The following is a 24,991-nucleotide window of genomic DNA, read 5'->3' on the forward strand; positions in this document are numbered from 1 at the left end:
TTTTAAACTAGTTCCTACACTAACCTGAAGCCGGTGAAGCAACACGTCTCAATAGCTGTAGCGGCAAACGAGATCTGAGGTAACTCACGCCTAGCATTGTGGGATATAAGGGGAGCCTCGAGCCGGTGGAACCAACTCTCGAACTTTTAGAGTGGCCGAGTCGGAGCCGAGGTCGGCTCCGAACCCATCCAGCAAGAATGAAGGCGAGATAGACAACTTAACATCATCCTGTAACTCACGCTGGGGATCTTTAACAGAAGAAATATGTTCAGTTTTCTGCATCTTTTCTTCTGTGGGACTTCTGCCCAAAACAACCTTCAGAGGTTCAGACCCCTGAAGAGATTCAATAATGGTGGTAGGTACTTCCTCCCTTACTCATATCTGAGGAATGCAACATGGTCCTTCAGACATTAATCAGCCGAGGTTCCCCCTCAACGCCAGATGCAGACATTGGAAAAGCCTCAAAGGACGTGTGAGAATGCAGATCCATGATGGCCTCCGACAAGTTGTGGCACTGGAATCCGAAGCAAGACTGGACAGTCTTCAAGATCGTCATTAGCTTCTACAGAAATGTCCAGGGAAGGAAGGACAGCAACAGGCTTGGGCCTAATCTTTTTGCTCTTCTTGGCAGGCATCTGGTCCTTGGGACAGGATTCTGCTATAGCACCCTGAGCCAGCAGCTTAAATCGTTGGTTCTTAAGATATATGGACAAGGAGGAGAGATGACTATGTAGGGTCTTAGGCACAAAAGCTCATCAGATACAGCACTGAAAATGGTCTTGAGACGCACCCATGTGAAAAAAGACATTGGTCATGATGGTCTTTATGGGAATTCTACCTCCCACACTGACATTTTCCCATCCTGAATGACATGAACACAAATACCATAAAAAAATAGAAAAAGGAGAGAAAAAATGGATTGGTAACCAGCACAGAAGAAATGTGTTCAGACTGGTGGCAAAGTAGTTCTGAGGGTTCACACCATACATCACCTTTATGCCCTTTGCCTTGCACAGGGAGCATATCTGTGATGTACGGGGCCTATAAGACCTTAAGGCTTTGGTATACTTGCTGGATATCTTTAGCAGGAGACCCCTTATGCACAGAACACTGGAACAACATCAATTAACATTTTTGAGTTTATTACAGTTTTCTTAACATGCATGAAGGAATCAATACAGATTTAATAAAGCACTAACAAAAGCAGTGAACATATCAAATACATTTTTTGCAATGCCATCAATCCTTACCTTTAAGGAAAAATTAACAACTGCACAAAAGAAAAATGCCACTCAAGTCCAGTACACTTAACTCTACACATACAACTGTACAAAAATATACCAACTACCATTTCATGTGTTTTTTTAATTAACTTTATGCTGGAAGACTTAAAAGCAATAATCTTTCAAGATAAAAGTATGTGTATTTCTATATCACTAATACACTTCACCAGGAAAACCTGGTCCTGGAATTTTCAGAATTACTGTTTCTGCCATACAACTAATACAAAAAGTACTCTTTCAGAACGCAACACTGAAACCAGCACCAATGGCAGTCAGGGATGTCGTAGAATTAATCTTGATCAGATGCCACAGTTAACAATTAGACACAGTAAAAGGACTGCTACAAATATTATTTACTGACTTCAATTAACAAACTAGTAATGACTAATTCTAAAAATAGTCATTATCACAAAGTAAAGGTCAAACTGCCACTATTTTAAATAATTATAAACGTTAACAAAATCTGCTTAGGTATGCAGTCATTCAAAAGAGGTGACCATCACAGATGAAGCTGAAAAATCTCATTCTCAGTAGAAAATGGAACTGTACCTTCTGTTCTGCTAATAGTATCCATGAGAATTTGGTATTCCTGAAGCTTTTCCTTATGATGCTTAAACTCGCGACGTAAATTCTCTAGTTCGGTTTCAGAGAACTTGCCAGATGACTTTGCCTGAAAAAATGTTAATTTATTAGCTTTTAATTAGTGCGCATTCTAAAAATGCCTTAAATGGAAAGCAACATAAAGGTTTAAAAAAGTGAAGAAAAATGGTATACTCAACATTATAAAATGAAAACCACAAGTATAAATGTGCAAAAAATGAAAACTAAAGGCCCACATTATTAGGTCTGAGGGGTACTGTAAATAGGCCTAATACAGTCGCATACTCTTCCACTTTGGTCTCAAAAAGCTATCAGGATAAACTGTCAGTACTCTCTCTTTACTTGGTCTCTTACAGACTCCTCTGTGGAGATAATTCTAACCTTTCAAACCATTGGAGATCCAACCCTCTTTGACCTAAACCTTCACCAAAAGATAAATAAAACACAGTGTGATACAGTCATATCCCAATGTGTTCCTCACCTCAAAAAAAAAAATCTTGCCTCCTTGCACTCTACTACGAAGGAACAAGCTACTATTTAAGAGACTATTGCAAAATCAAATACTGTTACTATCCTTTTGTGAAACAGAAAAACTTTCAAGACCCTAGCCAATGAACTTATCTATTCTTTAACAAATTATCTGTTCTATCAAGCCATAATTTCTTAATTTTACTGTTAACAGCTGCAGTTTAAATGAGCAGAAAGTCATTCACATACTTTCATCTCACCTTAAAGTATTACTATTTTCAGTCATTTCAAACCTCTTTGTACAGGAATATAAAGTGAAACTGAAAACCTTCCCTATACCTGTTCAAAAAAATTTCTGAAACAAAAACTACATCTCCACTACTATTTATTGACAGAGTTATTACTCTACTGGATATATTCTTACAGAAAAAACTCAGTCAATTGTGGGCCCCGGTCCATTTCATCCTCCCTACACACCAGCTCCACTTCACTCCCCTTTCTTACCTCCAATTCCTATCCACCCTCACCTCATCCAATCACCTCATCCAAAATTTTAACTAAGCACCACCATAATCATCTTTCCCTCCCAAATTACAAAACCAAATCAATATAACAAATTACCATTGCTAAATAATCTCATACCACCCTGCTCGATTAACTCCCTACTACATAACATTACCTTACAAGCTACATCTGAACAATTATACATTCTCCCTATCACTGCAAGCACTTGTACATTTATCACATACTAAAGCTCTCGAATCCTTTAAAAATCACCAACTTTAATACCCCAACATTATCCAAATCATATTACAACTGCCTTTCTCTCCTTTAACTATACCAAGTACAGACAAGACATAACCATTGAAATATATTTGTTCACAGTGTAAACTTGTCTACACTATGTCTGACCTTACCATACCCATTAAGAAAGTCTCCAAAATACAATCATCTCACAAACTAGGTTTTTACAAGCCAATCCTATTTTTCAGACAAATTCCAGTACTGTAGTAGCTAGTCTCTACCAGGATGCTTCATTTATTTATTCCACGTTTAAACTCACCTCAGCTTTGAGGCAGCCAAAACTAATACCTTTGAATAGAATATCTCCAAAGTAGTATCTAGAAATACTATTTTTTTAAAACAATCCTACCCGATGGTGATATTCATCCAAACTCTGGATCAAACAGCTAACAGGCGAAACTAACATGACAAATCACACCAACCAAACTCATCAACCATCCAATACTAGCCAACTAACTCTTACTATCAACGCTAGAGGTATAAGAAATAAAATCACAGAACTGCATACATGGACTTCCCTTCAAAAGCTGAATATCCTAGCTATAACTGAAACTTGGATACAGCCAAACAGTAGAGATATGGTATTCTACAAGAAATGGTGATGGTGTTACAATAATGCACCCAAGTCACTACAACTTAACCCCATATGATGCTCCCACAACAAAATTCAATAAAGCAGAACTCCTTATTACTCTCCTGAAGCTAAACAACCACTAGCAAATCTATATTACTGTGATACATATTCCCCCATGTGACAATATTACTACACTATAGGAAATTCTGCACTGAATTCCCATCACTCATGAAACTATAATGTTGCATGATTTCAACATAAGTTGGCTTGACCTCACATCAACTGCACCCAAATTCACTGTAAATCTACTTGGCTTTGAAGAACTTTTAGAAAATTCCACATAATTCCACATACTTTAGTAAAAACAAGTTCATGACCAGATTGGATTTTAGTTTCAGACCCTGCCAAATTTAGTTGTTCGCATACTCTACCAAGCTCCCTCAGTCATCACCTATCTACTTTTATCAAATGCTGCATACTAACACCCTAAAACAACAAGGCTTTCCTAACTAAAATTATCCCACATGTATTCAACACCAAGTTCTCCTCAATCAACTGGAACACACTAAAAACATCCCCTTGAATGATGCCTTAACAATTTAAATTTTCCTTGATATCGTAAACAAAACAGCACCACCTAGAAATAAGAGAATAAACACAATGTACCCTGGTTAAACAAGATTATAAGAAAACATGCATTTTAGAGACAAAAGTTTGGAAAAACTGACAGACAAAAAAAAAAAAAAAAAAAAAAAACACAACAAAAATCAAATCTTTACAATCATGCAAAAACAAAATCTCTGACAAAAAAGACATAGTATAATAAATGCCAAACTAACAGCAAAGTTGATCCTAAGAAGCTCTGGTTAAGTATTAAAGAAATACAGCAACAAGGGCAAAATATAATCCCAAGCCATCTCCAAATAGTACACCAATTGACACCACCATACAGTTTAATATTTACTTTATAGACGGTATACAGCATCTGTAAAGTACAGTTGTGTACACTTTCCATAAATGTAGATGTTAAGAGTGTATTCACTGTTGCAGTCATTACATTTGGGTAATCTGCTGGCAGGTTGCCCTCAGTCGGCCTGAATTCTAAAGTCTTGGTCTTGGGTCCTGCATTGGTTGCTGTCTCCTCTTCTATGATGTCAGGTAGTCAGGGGTATAAAACAAGCAGCCAATGCCATTTTCTTTAGTTTTTCTTGCCCCAGATGTCAAGTGCCCCCAAGAAGGTAGCAATATATATATATATATATATATATATATATATATATATATATATATATATATATATATATATACACACACACATGCAACAATACAAACTTTACCTTCATCTACAAGCAAACACACCACATAAGTTGTAGAAGATGCGAATACACTCGAACATCTACATTTACGGTAAGTGTACACAACTGTACTATGTTCTTCATGTTTCACTGTTTCAGTCATTACATTTGGGTAGAATCCCAAAGCTATGGATGGGAGGCTGGAGTTAAACAGCAGTAGGGGCGGCTATAAGGCCCTACAGAACTGCAGTGGCAAAGCCTGCCCTGGACTTAGAGCAGAGAGGCAAATGATAATGCTTTGTAAAGGTGTGAACAGAACTCCAAGTAGCAGCCTCTAGAATGTCTTTGGTTGGTACTCCTCTGAGAAAGGCTGCTGAAGTAGCTGCAGCTCTGGTGGAATGAGACCTAATGCCCTTGGGCACAGGTTTGCCATGGTATAAGTAGCAGAAATGAATGCAGTGGCTTATCCACTTTGAAATAGTCTGCTTTGAAATAGCCATTCCTTCTGATCCTGCAGCATAAGTTACTAGTAATTGCTCAGTTTTTCTTAGAGCTTTAGTCCTGCTCAAATAGAATCTTAGCTGTATGTGTACGTCCAAGGAATGCAGAATTCTCTCCCCCTTGTTCTGCAGATTTGGATAAAAGTTTGGTAGATGAATAGTTTGGTGAAGAGCCACACTGGAAATCACCTTAGGCATAAATGAAGGACTGGTCCTCAGAGACATCCCGTCTGGGTAAAATATGATAAAAGGCTCCAGAGCAATGAGGGCCTGTAGCTCTTGAGACTCTTCTTGCTGAAGTAATTGCTAGGAGCAGAGCTGTTTTCCATGATAAGAACTTTAGATCTGCAGTAGCAGCTGGTTCAAATGGAGGCAGGGTGAGCTTTTCCAACACATAATTGAGGTCCCATGCAGGTATTGGTGATCTTCTGGGAGGGCTTAAATTTTTGGCTCCTCTAAGATATTGCTTTAGTAAAGGATGAGAAAAGATTGGTGGCTCTGTATTGTAATGAGCTGAAATGGCAGAGGCATGGATTTTTATTCATGAGAAAGATAGGCCTTTGTCAAGCATCTCAGTCAAGTATTGTAATATCTGAGGAATATTTGGTTTTGGTGCATCAGTTCCTTCTGCTTGATTCCAAACACAGAATCTCATCCATTTATCAGCATAAGATTTTCTAGTACTAGGCCTTCTGGCTTCCAAAATGACATCCATCACAGCTTTACTGAGAGGTGTTTTTTGCATAACTACATGATCAGCTATGCTGCCAAGTTCAGTGTTTGGAGCTGATTGTGCAGGATCCGATTATTTTGCTGGGACAGTAATTGAGGTCTTTGAGGTAAGGTCCAAGCTGGGTACTGAGACAAGTTCCTTAGGATTGGGTACCAGTATTGGCGGGGTCAGTCTGAGGCAATTAGTATCATCTTTGGTTTCTCTTGTCTGACTTTTAGTAGGACCTTGGGAAGAGGCAGAGGAGGAAAAGCGTAAACTGATAGGTTTTTCCAACTGAAGGATAGGGCGCCCACTTTCCATGCTTGTCTGTGATAAGTCCTTGTGCAGAATCTTTTCAATTGACAATTTTGAAGACAGGAAAACAGATCTATGTCCGGGCTCACACATTTCTTTGTTATCATGCTGAAGACTTGGGGATCTACCTTCCACTCGTGAGGGTCCATAAGGTTTCTGCTTAAATCGTCTGCCAGAGTATTTTGTTTTCCTGGCAGGAATTGAGCTTGAAGATGTACTTGGAAAGTCAAAGCTGTGTCCCACAGTGCCATGGCTAGTCTGCAAAGGGGGTATGAGTGCATGCCCCCCCCGCTTGTTTATATACCACATAACCGTGGTCTTGTCCGTCTTTATCAGTAGTTGTCCTGGATAAAGTAAGTCCTTGAAGGCTGTCAGGGCATTTTGAACAGCTAGCATCTCTTTTTGGTTGATATGCAGATGCATTTGTTTTGGAGTTCATATGCCCTGAATGCATCTTCCTGCCAGGTGGGTCCCCCATGCATAATCTGATGCGTCTGTTGTTAAAGTTTGGCTGGCATGGGATAGAGTGAAGGCCCGTCCCATGTTTTGGTGACATGCCTTTGCCCACCATAGAAACTCCTGTTGTAGGCAGGGAATGAGAGGAATCATTGTCTCCAGACTGTGACAATGTTGACTCCATAAACTTTTTAGGTACCACTGAAGTTTCCTCATATGCAGTCTTGCATATGGAATCAGTAGGATGCAGGATGCCATGAACCCCAAAGCCTGCAAAGTTTGTCTTGCAGATAACTGGATTTTGTTGCCATCAGTTTGAAGTAATTAGTCAGTTGCCTTTGTTTGCCTGGCATGAGGAAAGCCATCTGGGCAGTTGTATTCAAACTTGCACCCAGGAATGTTATGAATGATTCCCTTATTGGGACATGCAGGTATGCCTCTTTTAGGTCTAAGTCACCAGCCAAGCGTTCTTGCCCAGCATGGGCAGAAGCTGCTGCAAAGTTAGCATTTTGAATTTTGGAATGTCCAGGAATGTGTTCAAAATTGATAAATCCATTATTGGCTTCCAGGCCTTGTCCTTTCTGGGTACCAAGAACAGTCTTGAGTAAAAACCTTGTCCTTTTTCCTGTTCTGGTACTGGCTGAATAGCCCCCGTATCCATGAGGGACGTAACCTGTTTCTGTGCCTCTGCCAATTGATTTTTTGGCAGATCCAGCCAACCGTTTGCCATTGGCAGAGTATGGAAATGGAATCTGTATCCCTGTGATACTATGTTTAGCACCCATTTGTCCTGGGTTATTAACTGCCAATTTTGAGCAAAAAGTGCTAATCCCACCCCCCCCAAGGGTGCTGCCAAAAGGCAAGTGCTTGGTGATGGCAGAGGGGAAATCATTGGGACTGTTTTCTGTAGGGTTGCGCTTTATCTCCTCCAGATTTGGAGGTAGAAGCACCCCATTGCTTTGACCTGTAAGAATCTTGTGCCTGGTATCTAGAACCTTTAGGGCGTTTGGATTTGCCCCTTTGAGCTCTGTCGGACACAGGAAAGGACCAATTTTTTGTAGGCCAGTGTTTACTGAATCTTGGTGGCTGCACTTGTAAGAAGTCTTTTACAGTTTGCATAGACTTAGCTTAGTCTTCCATTTTCTTTAAAACCTCTTCTGCTTTAATACCAAAAAGAGTATCATGCTGTAAAGGTGCATCCAGTAATTTAGCTTTAACATGATCTGGCAAGTTTTGCTCTTTTAGCCAGGCATGCCTCCTAATCACAGATCCAGTAACTGCGGCCCTGCAGGAGGCCTCTAAGGAATCAAAACCACATTGCAAAGTATGCTTTCCAACTTGTTCAGCTGCATGCAATAAGTCCTGCAATTCTTTATTTTCTGCACATTCAGAAATCAACATAATTTTCTGTTTCAGCAATCCTATAACATGTTGTTACTTGAGCATATGAAACTGGCAGTTTAAGGCCCTAATTGTCAAGGTTGCAGATGTATAGACTTTCTTTCCCCATCTATCTAGTGCCCTTGAATCTCTGTCAGAGGGGGTAGGATTTTTTGCCTTAACTCCCTTTGGACCCTGTGAAATAGTTTCAGGGTCAGCAGCACGGTTTCTGAATAAAAATGTGTGTGAGTCAGGGACCCTGTAATATCTGTCCGGCTTGCTGGGAGCCGGGAGTCAAGCTTGACTCCGAAAACACATCATCCACAATGTCTAAAACAGGGGGATGGCTAAAGGCCTGTGCTGAGGGAGAAGGAAATCCTTGAGCCTCTTTTTTTGATTCTGAGAAATCTTGACTCTCCCAGTGAAAATGCTCCCTCAAAGTATGCAAGGTTTCTGCAAATGAATAATCCTCAGGAGGTGATGCAGATGGGATAGATTCCTCTGCATCAGAATCCTCATAGGGATGAATAGATAATTCCTGATCAGAAGAAATAGAAACCTGATCTGAAGATTCATAATCAGTGTCTTGCCTAGGCCTCTTACCAGGAGGGGGTTGGGAACCCCTGATCAAGGTTAATTAGGTCTTCAGCCATTTTGATCATCAGTTTTTTTAGGCATAGCGGCTTGTGCACATGGCTCATTAGTAGTTTTTTTAGCTTTAGAAGTTGCTTTTGTCTTTGATTTTGCAGCTGTCGGTTTTATATAAAAATGTTGAGGCCTGAATACACCCTCAGAAGCCGGTGCCCGCTCAGCGGCTCAGGTCCCATTCGAGGGAGAGACATCCGTGGGTACAATACTTTGAGTATCTTGCGGCGTGACGGACTACACATGGGTCTCGGCAGGGGCTTGCGACTCGAAAGCAGCGGGTATCAGGGGTTGGGAAAGCGCCTCACTTGAGTACCGGCGAACCAGTGACTGGCTTATGAGAAGCTTCGTCGTCGGTTTTGGACCTTGACGGTCTGTCTCTGTCCTTTTCTTTGCGTTTTTTTTTGTGTACTCCGGTAGTCTGATTGCTATCTGATGACATTTCAGGGTAGTTAAATCGGTTTCCAAAATATTTTGAGGCAAAAATATACCAACGCTTAATAGTGCGTTGGTTAAATCTAGCACAAAACTGACAGCCAGGCACGTTGTGATCCGGGCCTAGGCAAGGAATACAGTATAAATGGAAATCCTTAGGAGGTATTTGCTTCCCACAAGTAATACAATTATTAACTTTTTTTGACATCGGAATGGAGCAATTAAAAAGTTTCCCCAATGGGGTACTTAGCTTTAGTGAAGACTTTAGTTCTGAAACTCGAAAATTTCAGGAGTCGGCTGACCGGCACTTGCGAACTGCTTCTGCTTCGGGCACTGCACGGCAAGAAAGACTGAAGAAAATGGCGTCAGCTGCTTGTTTTATACCCCTGACGACCTGACGTCATGGAAGAGGAGACAGCAACCGACGCAGGACCCAAGACTTTGAAATTCAGGCTGACTGAGGGCAACCTGCCAGCAGATTACCCAAATGTAAATACTGCAACAGTGAAACACGAAGAACATCAAAATGTTCCAGTCTTACCTATGCACAGCTTGCACAACTAACAAAAACTAAGTCTACATTTATCCTACAGCCTTGTCTTCAGCTGCTATAAAACATCTCTTAAGCAAACTAAAAATCGGTTCTATCTCTGCAGATAATTTACCAAATTTCTTAAAATGACAGAAAGCAGTATAGCTTATCCCATATTCATTTTTATAGACATAACCATACAGGAATCTTGCATACCCCAAACCTGAAAAAGTCACACATATCCCTCTCCCCAGTAATGGTGGAAACTCAGACATCACACATTTTAGACCAACGGCAATTCTATCCCCTTTCAAAATATATTTGAAGAGAGCATCCAGAAAACAACTTCTAAAATGATCTCAGCCAGGAATAACTCCAACTCAGCATAGTTTTCAGCCATTCCATAGTACTAATATAGCTCTACTAGCATATATGGATACAAATCAATAAAGCCAGGGGTAGTATTAGATTCTGCTCTATTCCCTGAGTTGTCAAAGGCCTCGGAAACAGTATACCATTCTAAACTCTTTGCACAGATGTCCTTACTAGGTTTAACACCAGAAACCCTAAACTTGTTCAAGAGCTACCTCAATGACAAATGCCAAAGGCAGTACGCACACACACACGCATATATATATATATATATATATATATATATATATATATATATATATATATATATATATATATATATATATATATCAATCCTTGGTCCTCTCCTCTAACATTTTAACATTTCATTACACACATGCACACAACATGCATCTCTCCTGCAGAACACCAATGACTTAACAGTTATGTTCATCTAATGATCCAGCAGATCAACAAATTATTCAGGAATCCCTCAATGCTACTGAAAAATGGCTACATAACTCTCAACTCATGCCTCATCCCAATAAGAACACATTAATACTTTTATCATCCAAAGCCCAGCCCCACAAAAAAAAATAATTTTAAAACATACTCCCTTAACACCAGTATTGAACTGGCCTCTTACACTAAACTATTAAAGTAGGACAACAGATGATAATCGCATACTCAAATTTCCATTTACAAAATGCCCATAACAAACAAAAATCAAAAACTGTTTACTCTTTAGAGCAAGAAACTTCCTGAGCCCAATATACTTAGAATCTCTGTAGCAAACATTTTTCTCCTGCCTTTTCTTCTTTATGGTGCTACTAGCCTCACAAACCTCCTGACCCCAGCTATACAAAAACTTGTACACTGTTATGATAAAGTTGCGAAATTCACATCAAACACTCATTACAGTACCCATCACTGTACTGTTCTAAAAACTCATCTGGATCAAACTCTCTCCAAGTTTACAAAGTTGCTCACAGCATTCAAAATTGCTCACTATCCTGATATGTACCCTACCCTAACTCCAACTCTACAAAAATACCCCCCAAACATCCACTGAGATTAATTCATAACTCACTGTTCAGACAGCCTACAAATCTGCAGGATGCGGTCTATATTCTTGCTCTATTGCTAAAGTTTGGAACACTGTCCTTATACCAATCAGAACAAACCCCTACTTTCAATCCTTCAAATTTTCTCTAAAAAACTACTTAAACGATGCAAGGCTTTGCTCATGTTCCACACCAGGATAGGTATACATTACTTTATTGAAGCTTACTATTTATCTGCTCTAGTATCCCCCTCTTTCTTACTTCTCGTGTAATGTTTTTTTCACTAACCCCTCTGGTAACTTTAATATTCAGATATCTTAAATTCCCACTTTACCCATTTTTTAGCATTTAGGCCAGAATCTATCCTTTTCAACCCAAGTATACAGTACAGAAACTGTTCTTACTTAATGTACATAATAAAAGGATATAACCAGTACTTCAGGTTTATTCTATAAATATCTGTCGGTCATGCTCGTCATAGTTAGTACATATGGATGCAATCAAGCCTGCCTTACAATGCTTTGTATGTAATTGCTTATTTTTAAACAATCATAATTAGTGTGTATGGCTTCAATAGTGTCTGTTTCACATGTCTTGCAAGTATATTTTCTGAACAGATACAGCATTAGAATCTGAGTGTTATCTCCCCTGAAAAAGGGCACTTAACACAGTTTGAGCATACCAATAAACACACTGTCAAAATAAAAGTTAAGTGTTAGAAATATCTTCCCTAATTTCATTGGTTACTGACATTTCTCCTCCTGGCTGACAAATTCAGCTTAAACTTTACCCCTCCCCCCACTGTCTCCCTCCCTCCATGAAACACCTACTAGTATACCCCCTCCCCCAAGTATTAACAGGCAGCAGGTCCCAGCAGTGCTCACTAACACCAAGCACAGAGCCTCAATGTGCCTTCAACAACATTTTGGGATGCCTCATAAATAGCTGGAAACAATCTATCAGGACCACTTGAGTCACTTTTCAACTATACTCTCAAAACAGGCTTTGTACCCGCGGTGGTGGTGCTGTGGTAGCGTTGTCGCCTCACAGTAAGACACTGTCCGGTTCGATTCTCAGCTAGAGCGTCTTCTGCGTGGAGACATGCGTGAATGGGCGTACCTTCGTTGAAGGTTGTGCGTCAGGCCTAGCAAGCCGGTAAGTAAAAATCAACTGCCAATCATTAGCGGACCGGAGTTCCGCTGTGGCGACCCCTAACCGGGAAAAGCCAAAAGACACAAACAAAACTCACAAAACAGGCTTTGTATCACAAGAATGGAGGACGGCCACGGTTATATCACTTCACAAGGGTAGATCATTAACTGACCCCAGGAAAAGTACAGTTGTGTCCACTTACCATAAATGTAGATGTTAGAGTGTATTCACTGTTGCAGTCTTTACATTTGGGTTATCTGCTTGCAGATAGCCCTCAGTCGGCCTGATTAACAAAGTTTTGGGCCCTGCGTCAGTTGCTGTCCCTTCTTCAATGACGTCAGGTCGTCAGGTGTATAAAACATGCAGTCAACGCCATTACATCAGTTTTTCTTGCCCCAGATGTCAGGTGCCCCCCTAATGGGAAGCAAGTAAACATAAAAGCACAAAGATATACCTCCAACAAAAAAGCAAATACACCAAAAAGGCTTTTAAGCATAGTAAAGGAAAGTAGAGGTATAGCCAAAAGTTAGGGGGCTGGAGAGAGGGTAACCAGGACTGCAACAGTGAATACACTCGAACATCTACATTTATGGTAAGTGTACACAACTGTACTATGTCCTTCGGGTTTCACTGTTGCAGTCATTACATTTGGGTAGATTCCCAAAGCTATAGTTGGGAGGAGGAATTTAGACAGCATTAGGGCCAGCTATAAGGCCCTGCAAGACTGCAGTGGCAAGGCCAGCTCTGGGTTTAGAAAAAATTGGCAAATGACAATGCTTGGTGAAAGTATGTACAGAACTCCAGGTAGCAGCTTCTAGGACGTCCCTGGTTGGGACACCCCTGAGAAAGGCTGTAGAGGTAGATGCAGCCCTTTTGGAGTGAGGTCTGATCCCCTGGGGGAATAGGTTTTCCATGGTGCTTATAGCAGAAATGAATGCAATGGCTTATCCATTTAGAAATGGTTTGCTTTGAAAAAGCCTTCTCCTCTGCCCCTGCAGCAAATGCCACCAGCAGTTGTTATTTCCTTTGAGGTTTAGTCCTGTCCAAGTAGAATCTAAGTTGTTTGTGCATATCTAAGGAATGCAGTATCCGTTCCGCTTTATTTTGTGGATTGGGAAAGAAGGCTGGCAAATGAATGGACTGATTAAGAGCCACACTGGATACCACCTTGGGCATGAAGGATGGATTGGTTCTGAGGGACACCCTGTCCGCATTAAAGATGATGAAAGGCTCCACTGCCATAAGGGCCTGTAATTCAGATACCCTTCTAGCGGAAGTGACTGCTAAAAGGAAAGCTGTTTTCCAAGAATGAAATTTTAAGTCTGCAGTAGCAGCTGGCTTGAAAGGAGGTAGAGTGAGTTTCTCCAAGACAAAGTTAAGGTCCCAGGCTGGCGTTGGAGCTCTCCTGGGTGGTCTCAAATTTTTGGCCCCTCTGAGGAACAGTTTGAGCAGTGGATGACAGAAGAGGGGAGGTTCTGTGTTATAATAAGCTGAAATGGCTGAGGCGTGGATTTTAATGAAGGAAAAAGACAGGCCATTGTGAAGCATCTCAGTTAAGTATTGTAAAATCTGAGGTAAATTGGGTGGTGCTGTGTTCATCCCTTGGGATTGGTTCCAGGCACAGAATCTTTTCCATTTTTCAGCATAAGATTTTCTAGTACTAGGCCTCCTTGCCTCTAAAATGATATCCATCACAGGTTTGCTGAGGGATGGTAAAGGAGAGCTTAGGTAATTAGCCAGGCTGCAAGGTTCAGTGTTAGAAGCTGAGGGTGCAGAATCTGGTTCTCCTGCTGAGAAAGCAGGGAAGGAGTCTGAGGCAGGTGAACCATGACACACTGCGCAGGAGGGGGTACCAGTATTGGTGCGGCCAGTCTGGAGCAATCAAAATCATCCTTGGTTTGTCCTGTTTGATTTTTAGTAGTACTTTGGAGGGCAGAGGGGGGAAGGCATAGACTGACAGGTTTTTCCAGCTGAAGGACAGAGCATCCACTTTCCAGGCTTGTTTGTGGGGAATCCTTGTGCAAAATTTGTCCAATTGGTAGTTCTGGGGGGACAGGCAAATGTATCTATATCTGGGCTCCCCCATTTGCTTGTCAACATGTTGAAAATCGTAAAAAACTAACTGATAAAACTTGAACTATTAAACTAAAACAAAAAATGAAGGAAAAAACCACACTGAACCAAATAAATTATAAACGTTAGCGCTTTCGTTTACTAGGTTAAGCAAACTTCATCAGACAAATTTATAAAAGAATAACTGCCATTTATATTAAACAAAGTAGTGACATCACATCCTGTAATTAAAAGGCAATTATACATTAATTTAAAGCAGTAAAACTCCCAACATAAAATCTAATTAACAACTCAACACTTTAAAGTTAAGACCATTTATCCATATAAAGTTAAGACCATTTATCCATAAAATTAACATGAATAAACATTCCCAAAACCTCTCTAGAAAATTCCTAAATGGATCTAATGCATTAAAGCCTTCAATTTTAGTAGGCTCTTAATAGAAACTGAATCATTTAATCCTGGTGCAACCAAAGCATTCAGCTTCAGTTGCCAAATTAATTCCATATGGTCCAACTTCAAATCATTAGGTCCCCCTCTAATATTTTCACACAATTTCTAGATAACTAAAAATCTAAATTCATGGTCAATACAATCTTTGATGTGTCTTGCAAAGGCATTGTTCAAATTTCTTTTCTCAGTTGCATATAAATGTTCATATATCCTACATAAAAAGCAGGACATTTTAAACATTTAGCCAAGTATACCACGGCCTTTGTATTACAATTAAATTTGCCTTTAATATTATATTTTATACCATTAATAATAAAGGACGTGGTAACGTTGATATGTTTACACCAACGACATGCTTGGCACTTAAACATGCCACAATGAGGTAGACATAAATTTGAATTACCAAACTCAAGAAGACATTTAAGATTCCTACCTTTTCTAAAAACCACTAAAGGGGAATCACCTACATGCTTCCTAATAATACAATCATCCTTAAGAAAAGACCAATTTTTGTATATAATTGATCTTATTAAACGAGCATCCATAGAGAAGGTAGTAATAAAACCTAAATTTGCCATCTTAATCTCTGTAAAAGAAGAAACTAAGTTTAAGTCCAGTAAATTAATACTTGAATCTCCTGAAGATTCAATATTATTGTTGGACATTGTATGTTCCACAACAGGATCAAGATTTTCTCCATCAAAACCAATAACATTGTTACAATCAAATGCATTTAATAAAGGTTTAAAATGGCCACTTGATCTTTTCAAGGTTACTTCTTTAATAACATTGTCCACCAACTTAATAGGATAAACCCGTTTCAAAAACATTTCCTTGAGAAGTTCACATTCTATCAGAAAATTACAATTTAAGGAAGTCATCCTGGCTGCACGCACAACTTGTCCTTTGACTACACCTTTCTTCTGAACGAAAGGGTGGCCGCTGGAGAAATGAAGAAATCTATTTGAATACGTGGGTTTCCTAAAGATTTTTGAATTATAACACTTCAATAAATGTTTTTTAATCAATTTGACATCTAAAAATGATATCATGTCAATGTCAAATTCCCATGCAAAATCTAAAAAGCTGGTGAATTTAGTAATGTGTTGAACAAAAAGTTCCGCTGAACATTTGTCACCACGCCATAAAAGGAACATATCATCTAGGTATCGGGTGTACCATGCAGCTCTCTCCTTGAAGGTTGGATCTTTAAAGAGAAAATTTTTCTCCCAATAAGCCATGACTATATTGGCAAAAGTACCTCCACAGGGAGAGCCCATGGCCACACCCGTCCTCTGTAAGTAATATTCGTTGTTGAAAAGAAAATAATTGTTGTTCAACACCAATTCCAATAGATAAATAACCATATCAATATCACAACCATTCGTCGTTTTTTCTAATAGGAAATCCCTAACCCACTCACATCCAATATCTTGTGGGATAGCAGTGTATAAATCTCGAATATCTACTGTAAGGAAATAGAAGTGTTCTGAAAAAGGCAATTCGTTTATAGCTCCCAAAAATGCCCATGAATCCTTACATATCTGGGACTCATTTGATAGAGCATTTATAAGTTTAGAATCCAAAAATTTAGCACATCCGAAGGTGATAGATTGTCTACCGCCTATAATAGGGCAGAAAGGGGGATCTTGTAAATTTTTATGTACTTTAGGTTAGCCGAATAAGATGGGTACCAAGGGGTGAGAAATGGCCAAAAAGTTATGCAAGTCAACATCAATACGTTCATCAATAAATAAATCATTGATGAACCCTTTTATACGTTGGTAGGCCCCATTGAATTCATTCAAGGAAACCTTAACGTATGCAGCATTACTCAGTAAATTAGGCCATTCTATTGTTGTAATCTTCTATGTCCATAAAAACTAACCCACCCCCTTTATCCGGCTTCATTATCCGAATATTGGCAAACTTTAGTTCATCCAAAGTTTCTTTTTCTAATTTAGACAAATTATGTGAGTTAGGGTTCCTAAAAGATCCTTTTTCAAATAAACATCTGATGTCATTCTCACAAATTCTCTCAAACAATGTGATGGTTGGGTTGAGTGCTGGGTTAAAAATACTAGTAACCCTGAAATCTCTAATTAAGCTCAAATTACTACCAAAAAGTACATTCAAACTGAGTTTACGAGTAAAGATTTTTAAATCAATAAGAGTTCTTAACAAATCACCTCTGTTGGAAGGGATAAAAGGTTAAACCTTTGGACAGAACTTCAATGAGTACTAAACTAGGGCTGAATGATGAAAAATTATATATTTTAAAGTCCTGAGTACTGTTCGTTAAGATCTGAACTGACCCTTGAGAAGAATTCGTTAGAACTAAAGGTGGTATGGGACTCAGAATAAAGTCTATCTCCTTCTCCTGTTCTGGCCTTTCTTTTTCCAATGTTGTTGATGTTGTGGATATTTCTGTTGCCCCCCAGTGTACTGACTCTTGTTCCCCTGAAAATCCTGATCCGAATTAAGATTATCTGTAACCTTTCTATTGTTACTTGTATGACCATTTATGGTCCTACTGGCCAACCTTTCACTCCTCCTTAAAGGAGATGTGTTGATTGGTGTAGTATCATTAATGATACCATTATTCTCATCAGAATAATCTCCACAATCGTCCGAATCAGCAGGAGTTAGGTTCGGAAAAGCATTTAAGTTGTTATTCAAGTTAGAAGATGGTAATGGATAGGCTATCCCTTTCGCATATGCTAAGGAGTCCCTGTGTAACTTTTTGTTTTTATTCTCCTTAATTTTCAATAAAGCATTATCAACACTGGTAAATATATGTAGAAAATCATATTTGTACCATAAAAAATCAATATCATTATGAATACACGAGTCAAGTTCAGTTAATTCAGTCTTTAAATTTTCAATTTGTTCACAACAGTCCTTAATCAAAATATTCATAAACTCAATCCCGTCTATCAAATAAGTTTAACAATTCTTTATGAAAAAATGAATGAGGGATTAAACCTGTAGGGTAACGCCACTGCCTTAGTCCTTTAGGCACTTGTTGGCTTATAGTACATTCAGTGAGATATTGTACCTCAATTTGTAATTTCTTAAGACGAAACAGTTTTAGACCATATGTTTTAAGCAGATTTGTAAGTCTATTCTCATTGTCCACTCTGTTATTATTATTATTCCATCCTGATCCGTTCAGGAAACAAGCCGGGTCTTTAAACCAGTCTTCCAAGTTAGGAAAAACAGTTAAAGTACTTACAGAATTTGTGCCAATGGCACTTTTGCTTGTACTTGGAAGGCCGTTTGAATGTCCGTTTGAAGATTCTGCCAGAACTGGCGAAGTACGAATTCCAGATGGTGGAAAAATTTGAGAAGTATTCACTCCTGTAGGTTTGTTTCCTCGATCATGCGATCCTGAGGTATTCACCAAGCCGGTTGAAAATCCCTGGTTCCAGTTTCCACTCGTGTGGGTCCATGAGGTTTATGCTTAGTCCGTCTGCCAGTGTATTTAATTTTCCTGGCAGAAATTGAGCTTGTAGGTGCACTTAGTAGCTCAAGGCTGTGTTCCACAATGCCATGGCTAGTCTGCAGAAGGGGCAAGAATGTGTATCCCCCTGCTTGTTTATGTACCACATAACAGTTGTGTTATCTGTCTTTACCATTAGTTGTCCTGGAAGAATGTGGTCCTTGAAGGCTGTCAGAGCATTCTGTACAGCTAACATTTCTTTCTGATTGATATGCAGGTGCATTTGACTTGGGTTCCATTTGACCTGAATGCACTTCCCTGCCAGGTGAGCCCCCCCATGCATAGTCTGATGCATCTGTTGTTAGGGTTTGGGCGGCAGGGGGTGGTGTAAAAAGTAGTCCTTTGTTTTGGTGGCAGGCCTCTGCCCACCAAAGGAATTCTAGGCGTAGGCAAGGTATGATAGGTATGATCGGAATCATTGTTTCTAGGTCTTGAGAATGTTGACACCATAGGCATTTTAGATACCACTGTAGTTTCCTCATATGCGGTCTTGCATATGGAATTAGAAGAATGCAGGAGGCCATGAACCCCAAGGCTTGCAGTATTTGCCTTGCAAATTGCAGGGTTTTTGTGGCCACTTGGTTGAAGTACGTTGGCAAATGAATTTGCTTTTCTGGCGTGGGATAAGCCATCTGGGAAGTTGTATTCAAGCTTGCTCCCAGGAATATAATTTGTTGGCAAGGTACCAAGTGTGATTTATTTTCGTTTATGGTGTACCCCAGACAAGTTAGAACCCTTTTTACAAAGGCCAGATGATTCCAAAGTATGTTCTGGCTTTCTGCCTGAATTAGACAATCGTCCAGGTATGGGTATATTTGAATATTTCTTTGCCTGCAAAATGCAATAACTGGAGCTAGGCACTTTGTGAATACCCTGGGTGCAGTAGATAAGCCAAAGGGAAGTGCAGAGAAAGTACAGTTGTGTACACTTACCATAAATATATAGATGTTCGAGTGCATTCACTGTTGCAGTCATTACATTTGGGTAATCTGCTGGCAGGTTGCCCTCAGTCGGCCTGACTTCCAAAGTCTTGGGTCCTGAGTGGTTGCTGTCTCCTCTTCCATGACATCAGGTCGTCAGGGGTATAAAACATGCAGCCAACGCCATTTTCTTTAGTTTTTTTTGCCCCCGATGTCAGGTGCCCCCAAAAAGGTAGCGAAAAAAAAAATTATATATATATATATATATATACATACATACACACACACACGCATCAATATAAACTTTGCCATCATCTACAAGCAAATACACCACGTAGGATGTAGAAGATGGAGAAGGAAAGATAAACTGCAGAATGACAGGGGGGTGGCGGGAGGGTAACCTGGACTGCAACAGTGAATACACTTGAACGTCTACATTTATGGTAAGTGTACACAACTGTACTATGTTCTTTGTGTTTCACTGTTGCAGTCATTACATTTGGGTAGAATCCCAAAGCTACAGTTGGGAGGCTGGAGCTAAACACCATTAGGAGTGGCTACAAGGCCCTGCAGAACTGCAGTGGCAAAGCCTGCTCTGGATTTAGAGTTGAGAGGCCAATGATAATGCTTTGTAAAGGTGTGAACAGAACTCCAAGTAGCAGTCTCTAGAATGTCTTTGGTTGGTACTCCCCTGAGAAAGGCTGCTGAAGTAGCTGCAGCTCTGGTGGAATGAGACCTAATGCCCTTGGGCACAGGTTTACCATGGTGTAAGTAGCAGAAAAGTACAGTTTTGTACCTACCATAAATGTAGATGCTCGAGTGTATTCACTGCTGCAGTCATTACACTTGGGTTATCCTGCAGTCAGGCAGTCCCGCAGTCAGCCAGAGTTCCAAAGTCTTGGTCCGGAGTCGGTTGCCGTCGCTTCTTCCCTGACGTCAGTCCGCCAGGGGTATATAAGATGCAGCCGATGCCATTTTCTTCAGTTTTTCTTGCCCCAGATGTCAGGTGCCCCCAAATATGTAGGCAATACATACTGCTAATAAAACATAGATAAAAAATAAAAACAATACCTTCAGTTACAAGCAAATACACCACATAGGTTGTATAGGGTAGAAAGGTATAGATAAGTCCCAGCTAAGATATTGGGGATGGAGGGAGGGTAACCTGGACTGCAGCAGTGAATACACTCGAACATCTACATTTATGGTAGGTATAAAACTGTACTATGTTCATCGTGTTTCACTCCTGCAGTCATTACACTTGGGCTGAATCCCAAAGCTGAGGTTGGGTGGCTGGGTCTATAAAGGATTTGGGGTGGCTATGAGGCCCTGCAGCACTGCAGTGGCAAAATCAGCTCTGGATTTAGAGTAAAGAGGCAAGTGGTAATGCTTGGTAAAGGTGTGTACTGAACTCCAAGTTGCAGCTTCCAAAATATCCTTGTTAGGTACTCCTCTAAGGTAGGCAGTTGAAGTGGCTGTTGCCCTGGTGGAATGTGGCCTAATGTTGCTAGGTACAGTTTTTCCATGCTGTGTGCAGCAGAAACGGATACAGTGTCCTATCCACTTTGGAATGGTCTGCTTTGAAATAGCCTTTCCCTGTCATCCTGCAGCATATGCTACAAACAATTGCTCAGTTTTCCTGAAAGCTTTTGTTTTGTCCAAGTAGAAGCATAACTGCCTGTGTATGTGCAGAAGTCTCTCCCCTTTATTCTGGGGATTTGGATAAAATGTTGTCAAGTGAATAGTTTGGTTTGACAATACATTTATAATACATTTTTTATAATACATTTATAATACATTTTTTATAACACATTTTTAAGGACTGAACATTATTAACTTTGTTTATTTATTTATATATATATATATATTTACATTTCTATTTATATAAGTAATTGATCAATATTATTTATTTAGTATTTATTGTTATATGTCAGTTTTTAATGTTCACTTTTATAGTGTATATTTTTAAATTCATATTTTTAACAATAAGCACTAAAGCACTTTATGGTGAAAGGCATTAATATTCATGAATCAAATACATGGATTGGTGTGTTTGAATTAATAGGACAAAGCTCTAAGACCAATGAAGTTGATTTTAATTAAGTCATTTAGTACTTAAATGTGTGTCAAAGGAATTAGTTTGTCTGATGAAGTCCTAGAGACGAAAACGCATATTTGTAGTGTGGATGTAAGAGCGTTTATTCAGTTCTTTGGCGAGTTATAATATTTTGGTGCTGATTTTATTGTTTGTCGAGCGAAGCAAGCAGTGTGTATTTTTTCGTGGAATAAACTTCTTTGATCACTCACAGCGTGCCCTAGCACTTTTTTTTGGATTTATCAGTTTATCTCGAAGTGCTTACAACTTTTTCTTGGTTCGTGGTTCAGAGGAGGAGGGACCGACTGTTTCGTGATCAGGAAGGATGAGTTTTGTAGCGCAAGAGGAAGCAGGTCAAACTAGAAGGCTTATTGGACAGTTAACGGAACTGATAGACCTGCTTACACCCTTGTGCACCAGCCTTGTTACCGGAAGCAAGCATTCTATGGATCGTGTCGAGGGAGCTGAAGAGCCAGAAGGACACAGGGGGAAAAGGAAGAGAGAGCTCATTGGCGACAACATTGGAGCCGGCGATCTTCACAATGGGACTAGTTTCAACCCTAATAACACCCCTGGGATCTTACTCGACAGGTCGAACGAAGAAGAAACAAGGAATATAAACGGAAAGGATATGGGTGCTATTCCTAAGAGAAATGCAAACCCATCGGTTGGTTTGCAAGGTACTGTTAGTTCGCAAACTACTTTTAACAAGAAACCAACAGTTGAATGGCTCAAACGAGACATTCAATTTAAAGTTAACAACTGTAATAATGATGGTTTCGATGACAAAGAGACTTATGCAACGAAAATCAATAGACTTGATGAAATGTTAATGAAACATAGAACTTTGAGTATAGAAAACGCCTATCTGCAGGAATGTTTACAGAGAGAAATAGTCCCTAAAGGTTTAAGGGTATTTAAATACCCTAATAATGTCCAGATTGGTTCCAAGTTCCATGAATGTTTAATTAATGTTTTCAACAATTGTGGGTTAGAAGTAATTAAATTAATCATTGAAGAAAACAATAACAAACAAAGGGAATTGGGGAAGGAAATAGAGATTTTGGACACCTGTATCACATCGGACTTAAGAGGAAAGTGAAAAATACTTTTCTATGAGAAAGGAAATAGATACTAAGTGTGAGGAAGTGATACAGCGTAAGCTGGGCAAATTGAAAAGGGACGTTAACGAATATGAAAACCACACAAATTATCCTAAACCTAATTATCAGGCAAGTAAAAATAACACACACAAAGGGATAAGGAATAATAATAGAAGGAATTTTCAACAAGAAAATAGACAGGGGTCTAGAGATGGTTATGGATGGAATAAAGCATGTTATGACACTGATTTCCCTCCCATACAGAATAGGGGAATACTACAGGAAGGTGACAACAATTATAGAGAAAATTTTCAGAATTGGGGGGGGGGAGAAGAGGGCAGGGGAGATACTATTAGATACCCCCAGCCCTGAAGTCAATGATACCATCCTGGATGTTATAGAGAATGATAAAGTCAAACACACCTATCAGAATTTCACCATTTATAATTTTAGTTCTCTTTTATTGAACTTAAATCATTTTTCATTACTTAGCAAAGGATTAAAATATATACCTAACAGTAGAGGTGATTTCACTCGTACAATTCTGGACGTCAAGTTGTTTATGAGGAAGGTTAATTTGGAGATTATGGCTTCCAAAGCGGGCTTCAAAAGAGATGGAGGGGGTGATAATATGTTGAGGAGAAAGTCAACCTATAACCCCCCATTATTCCCTCAAATAAGGAATTCTGAAAATATATTGGTTGATTCAGTTAGAAAAAAACATAATTCAAGCTGGGTACATTACAACCTAAGCAAAAATGAGAATGAAACCTTAAAAGAATTGAGCAAAAATGCATCACTGAGGGTCATGAAACCGGACAAGGGTGGGGGGATAGTCATTATGGACAGAATTTTGTACGAAGGAAAGATGAATACTATTTTGAGAGATGACACTAAATATACAGTGGTATCATTAAACAAAATTAACGTTGCCTATCATAGGATTGATTCTATTCTACAAGATCTCCTAATAGAGAAAGTAATAGATGACAAAACTTTAAAATATTTAGAAGTAAAGAAACCAAAAGTAGCTACTATATTTGGAATACCGAAAATCCATAAGGATATGGAAAACCCACCCCTCAGACCAATTGTTTCGGCTGAGGGCTCTAAAACAGTTCCCCTAGCCAAATTCGTGGATTTTAAGACAAAGCATATCTGGGTCAACAACAAGTTAATTCTTAAAGATTCCTGGGATTTATTGGGGGAACTAAAACAGGATATGTATAGAGAGGATGTGTTGTTCATCACCATTGATGTCATTGATTTGTTTGGTTGTATACCACATACTGAGGGTATGAAATCATTCGAGGAGTCTGTGTTTGAAGATGACTATTTGAGCCTCAATGACAAGATAGCGAGTGTGATTCTTATGGATACTGTCTTAAAACACAATTTCATTATGTTCGATTGTGAATATTATAAGCAGAAGTCAGGTGTGTCTATGGGGGCCGCTTGCGCCCCCACATATGCCAATATCGTACTTTCCAAATGGGAAGATCAGTTTATTACTAATTGTAAGTTTAAGGAACTATGGACAGTATACCATAGATATTTGGACGATATTGTCATTCTTTGGACAGGTAGCGAAGCAAGTTTCTTAGAATTTATGGAATATATTAATCAAACTACCAAGTTTCTGAAGTTTACATATACTATCAGCAATGAGTCCCTGAAATATTTAGACATAGAAATATATAAAAGGGCAGGAAAATTTGAGAGTAAGGTATATAGAAAGGAGACATACGTGAACTCCTTTTTACATTACGACAGTGCTCACCCCTTACATAGTAAGAAGAACATTGTCAAAGGACAATTTGTAAGGGGTTCCCGAATGACATCAAATGACTCAGATTTTCTGGATGAATGTAAGATATTACATAGTATGTTTAAAGAACGTGGATACCCAGAGGAGTTCATTAACAAGCTAAGAAGCGAAGTAGAGGATGGAAGGTCGGGTAGATTCAAACCTATTTTAGGCAAGGGGAACACACATAATGGGGGGTTGGGACATACCCCAGTGGTAAATAAGATGAAAAACGACCATGATATCTATATGAGAAGTTTAGTGTTAGAATACAATAGCTCAAACTTGAAGTTAAAAGATTTTTTTAAAAAAGAATGGAATAGGTTTAGTTCTTTAACTGATATAGAAGAGATACCTAGAATGGAACCAAAGATAGTGTTCAAAAATCCACCAAACATAGGTAAAATTTTAGAAAGGAATAGTGAAACAGTTAGGGACAGAAACATAATGAGGAGGGGGACATACAAATGTG

The 24,991-nt window shown here is 39.3% G+C and overlaps 1 protein-coding gene across 1 annotated transcript in view; it reads right to left on the reverse strand.

Moving 5' to 3' along the window:
* The window catches only part of LRPAP1 (LDL receptor related protein associated protein 1), an 807,807-nt gene that overhangs the window by 384,461 nt on the left and 398,355 nt on the right, over window positions 1–24,991 (reverse strand). The window contains exon 4 of the mRNA XM_044071944.1: window positions 1,833–1,953. Coding sequence (XP_043927879.1) covers window positions 1,833–1,953 — 121 coding nt within the window. The remainder of the gene's footprint in view (window positions 1–1,832; window positions 1,954–24,991) is intronic.

The sequence above is a fragment of the Protopterus annectens genome, chromosome 5.part0 (assembly GCF_019279795.1).
Source record: "Protopterus annectens isolate FY-2018-M chromosome 5.part0, PAN1.0, whole genome shotgun sequence".
Classification (NCBI taxonomy): Eukaryota; Metazoa; Chordata; order Ceratodontiformes; family Protopteridae; genus Protopterus; species Protopterus annectens.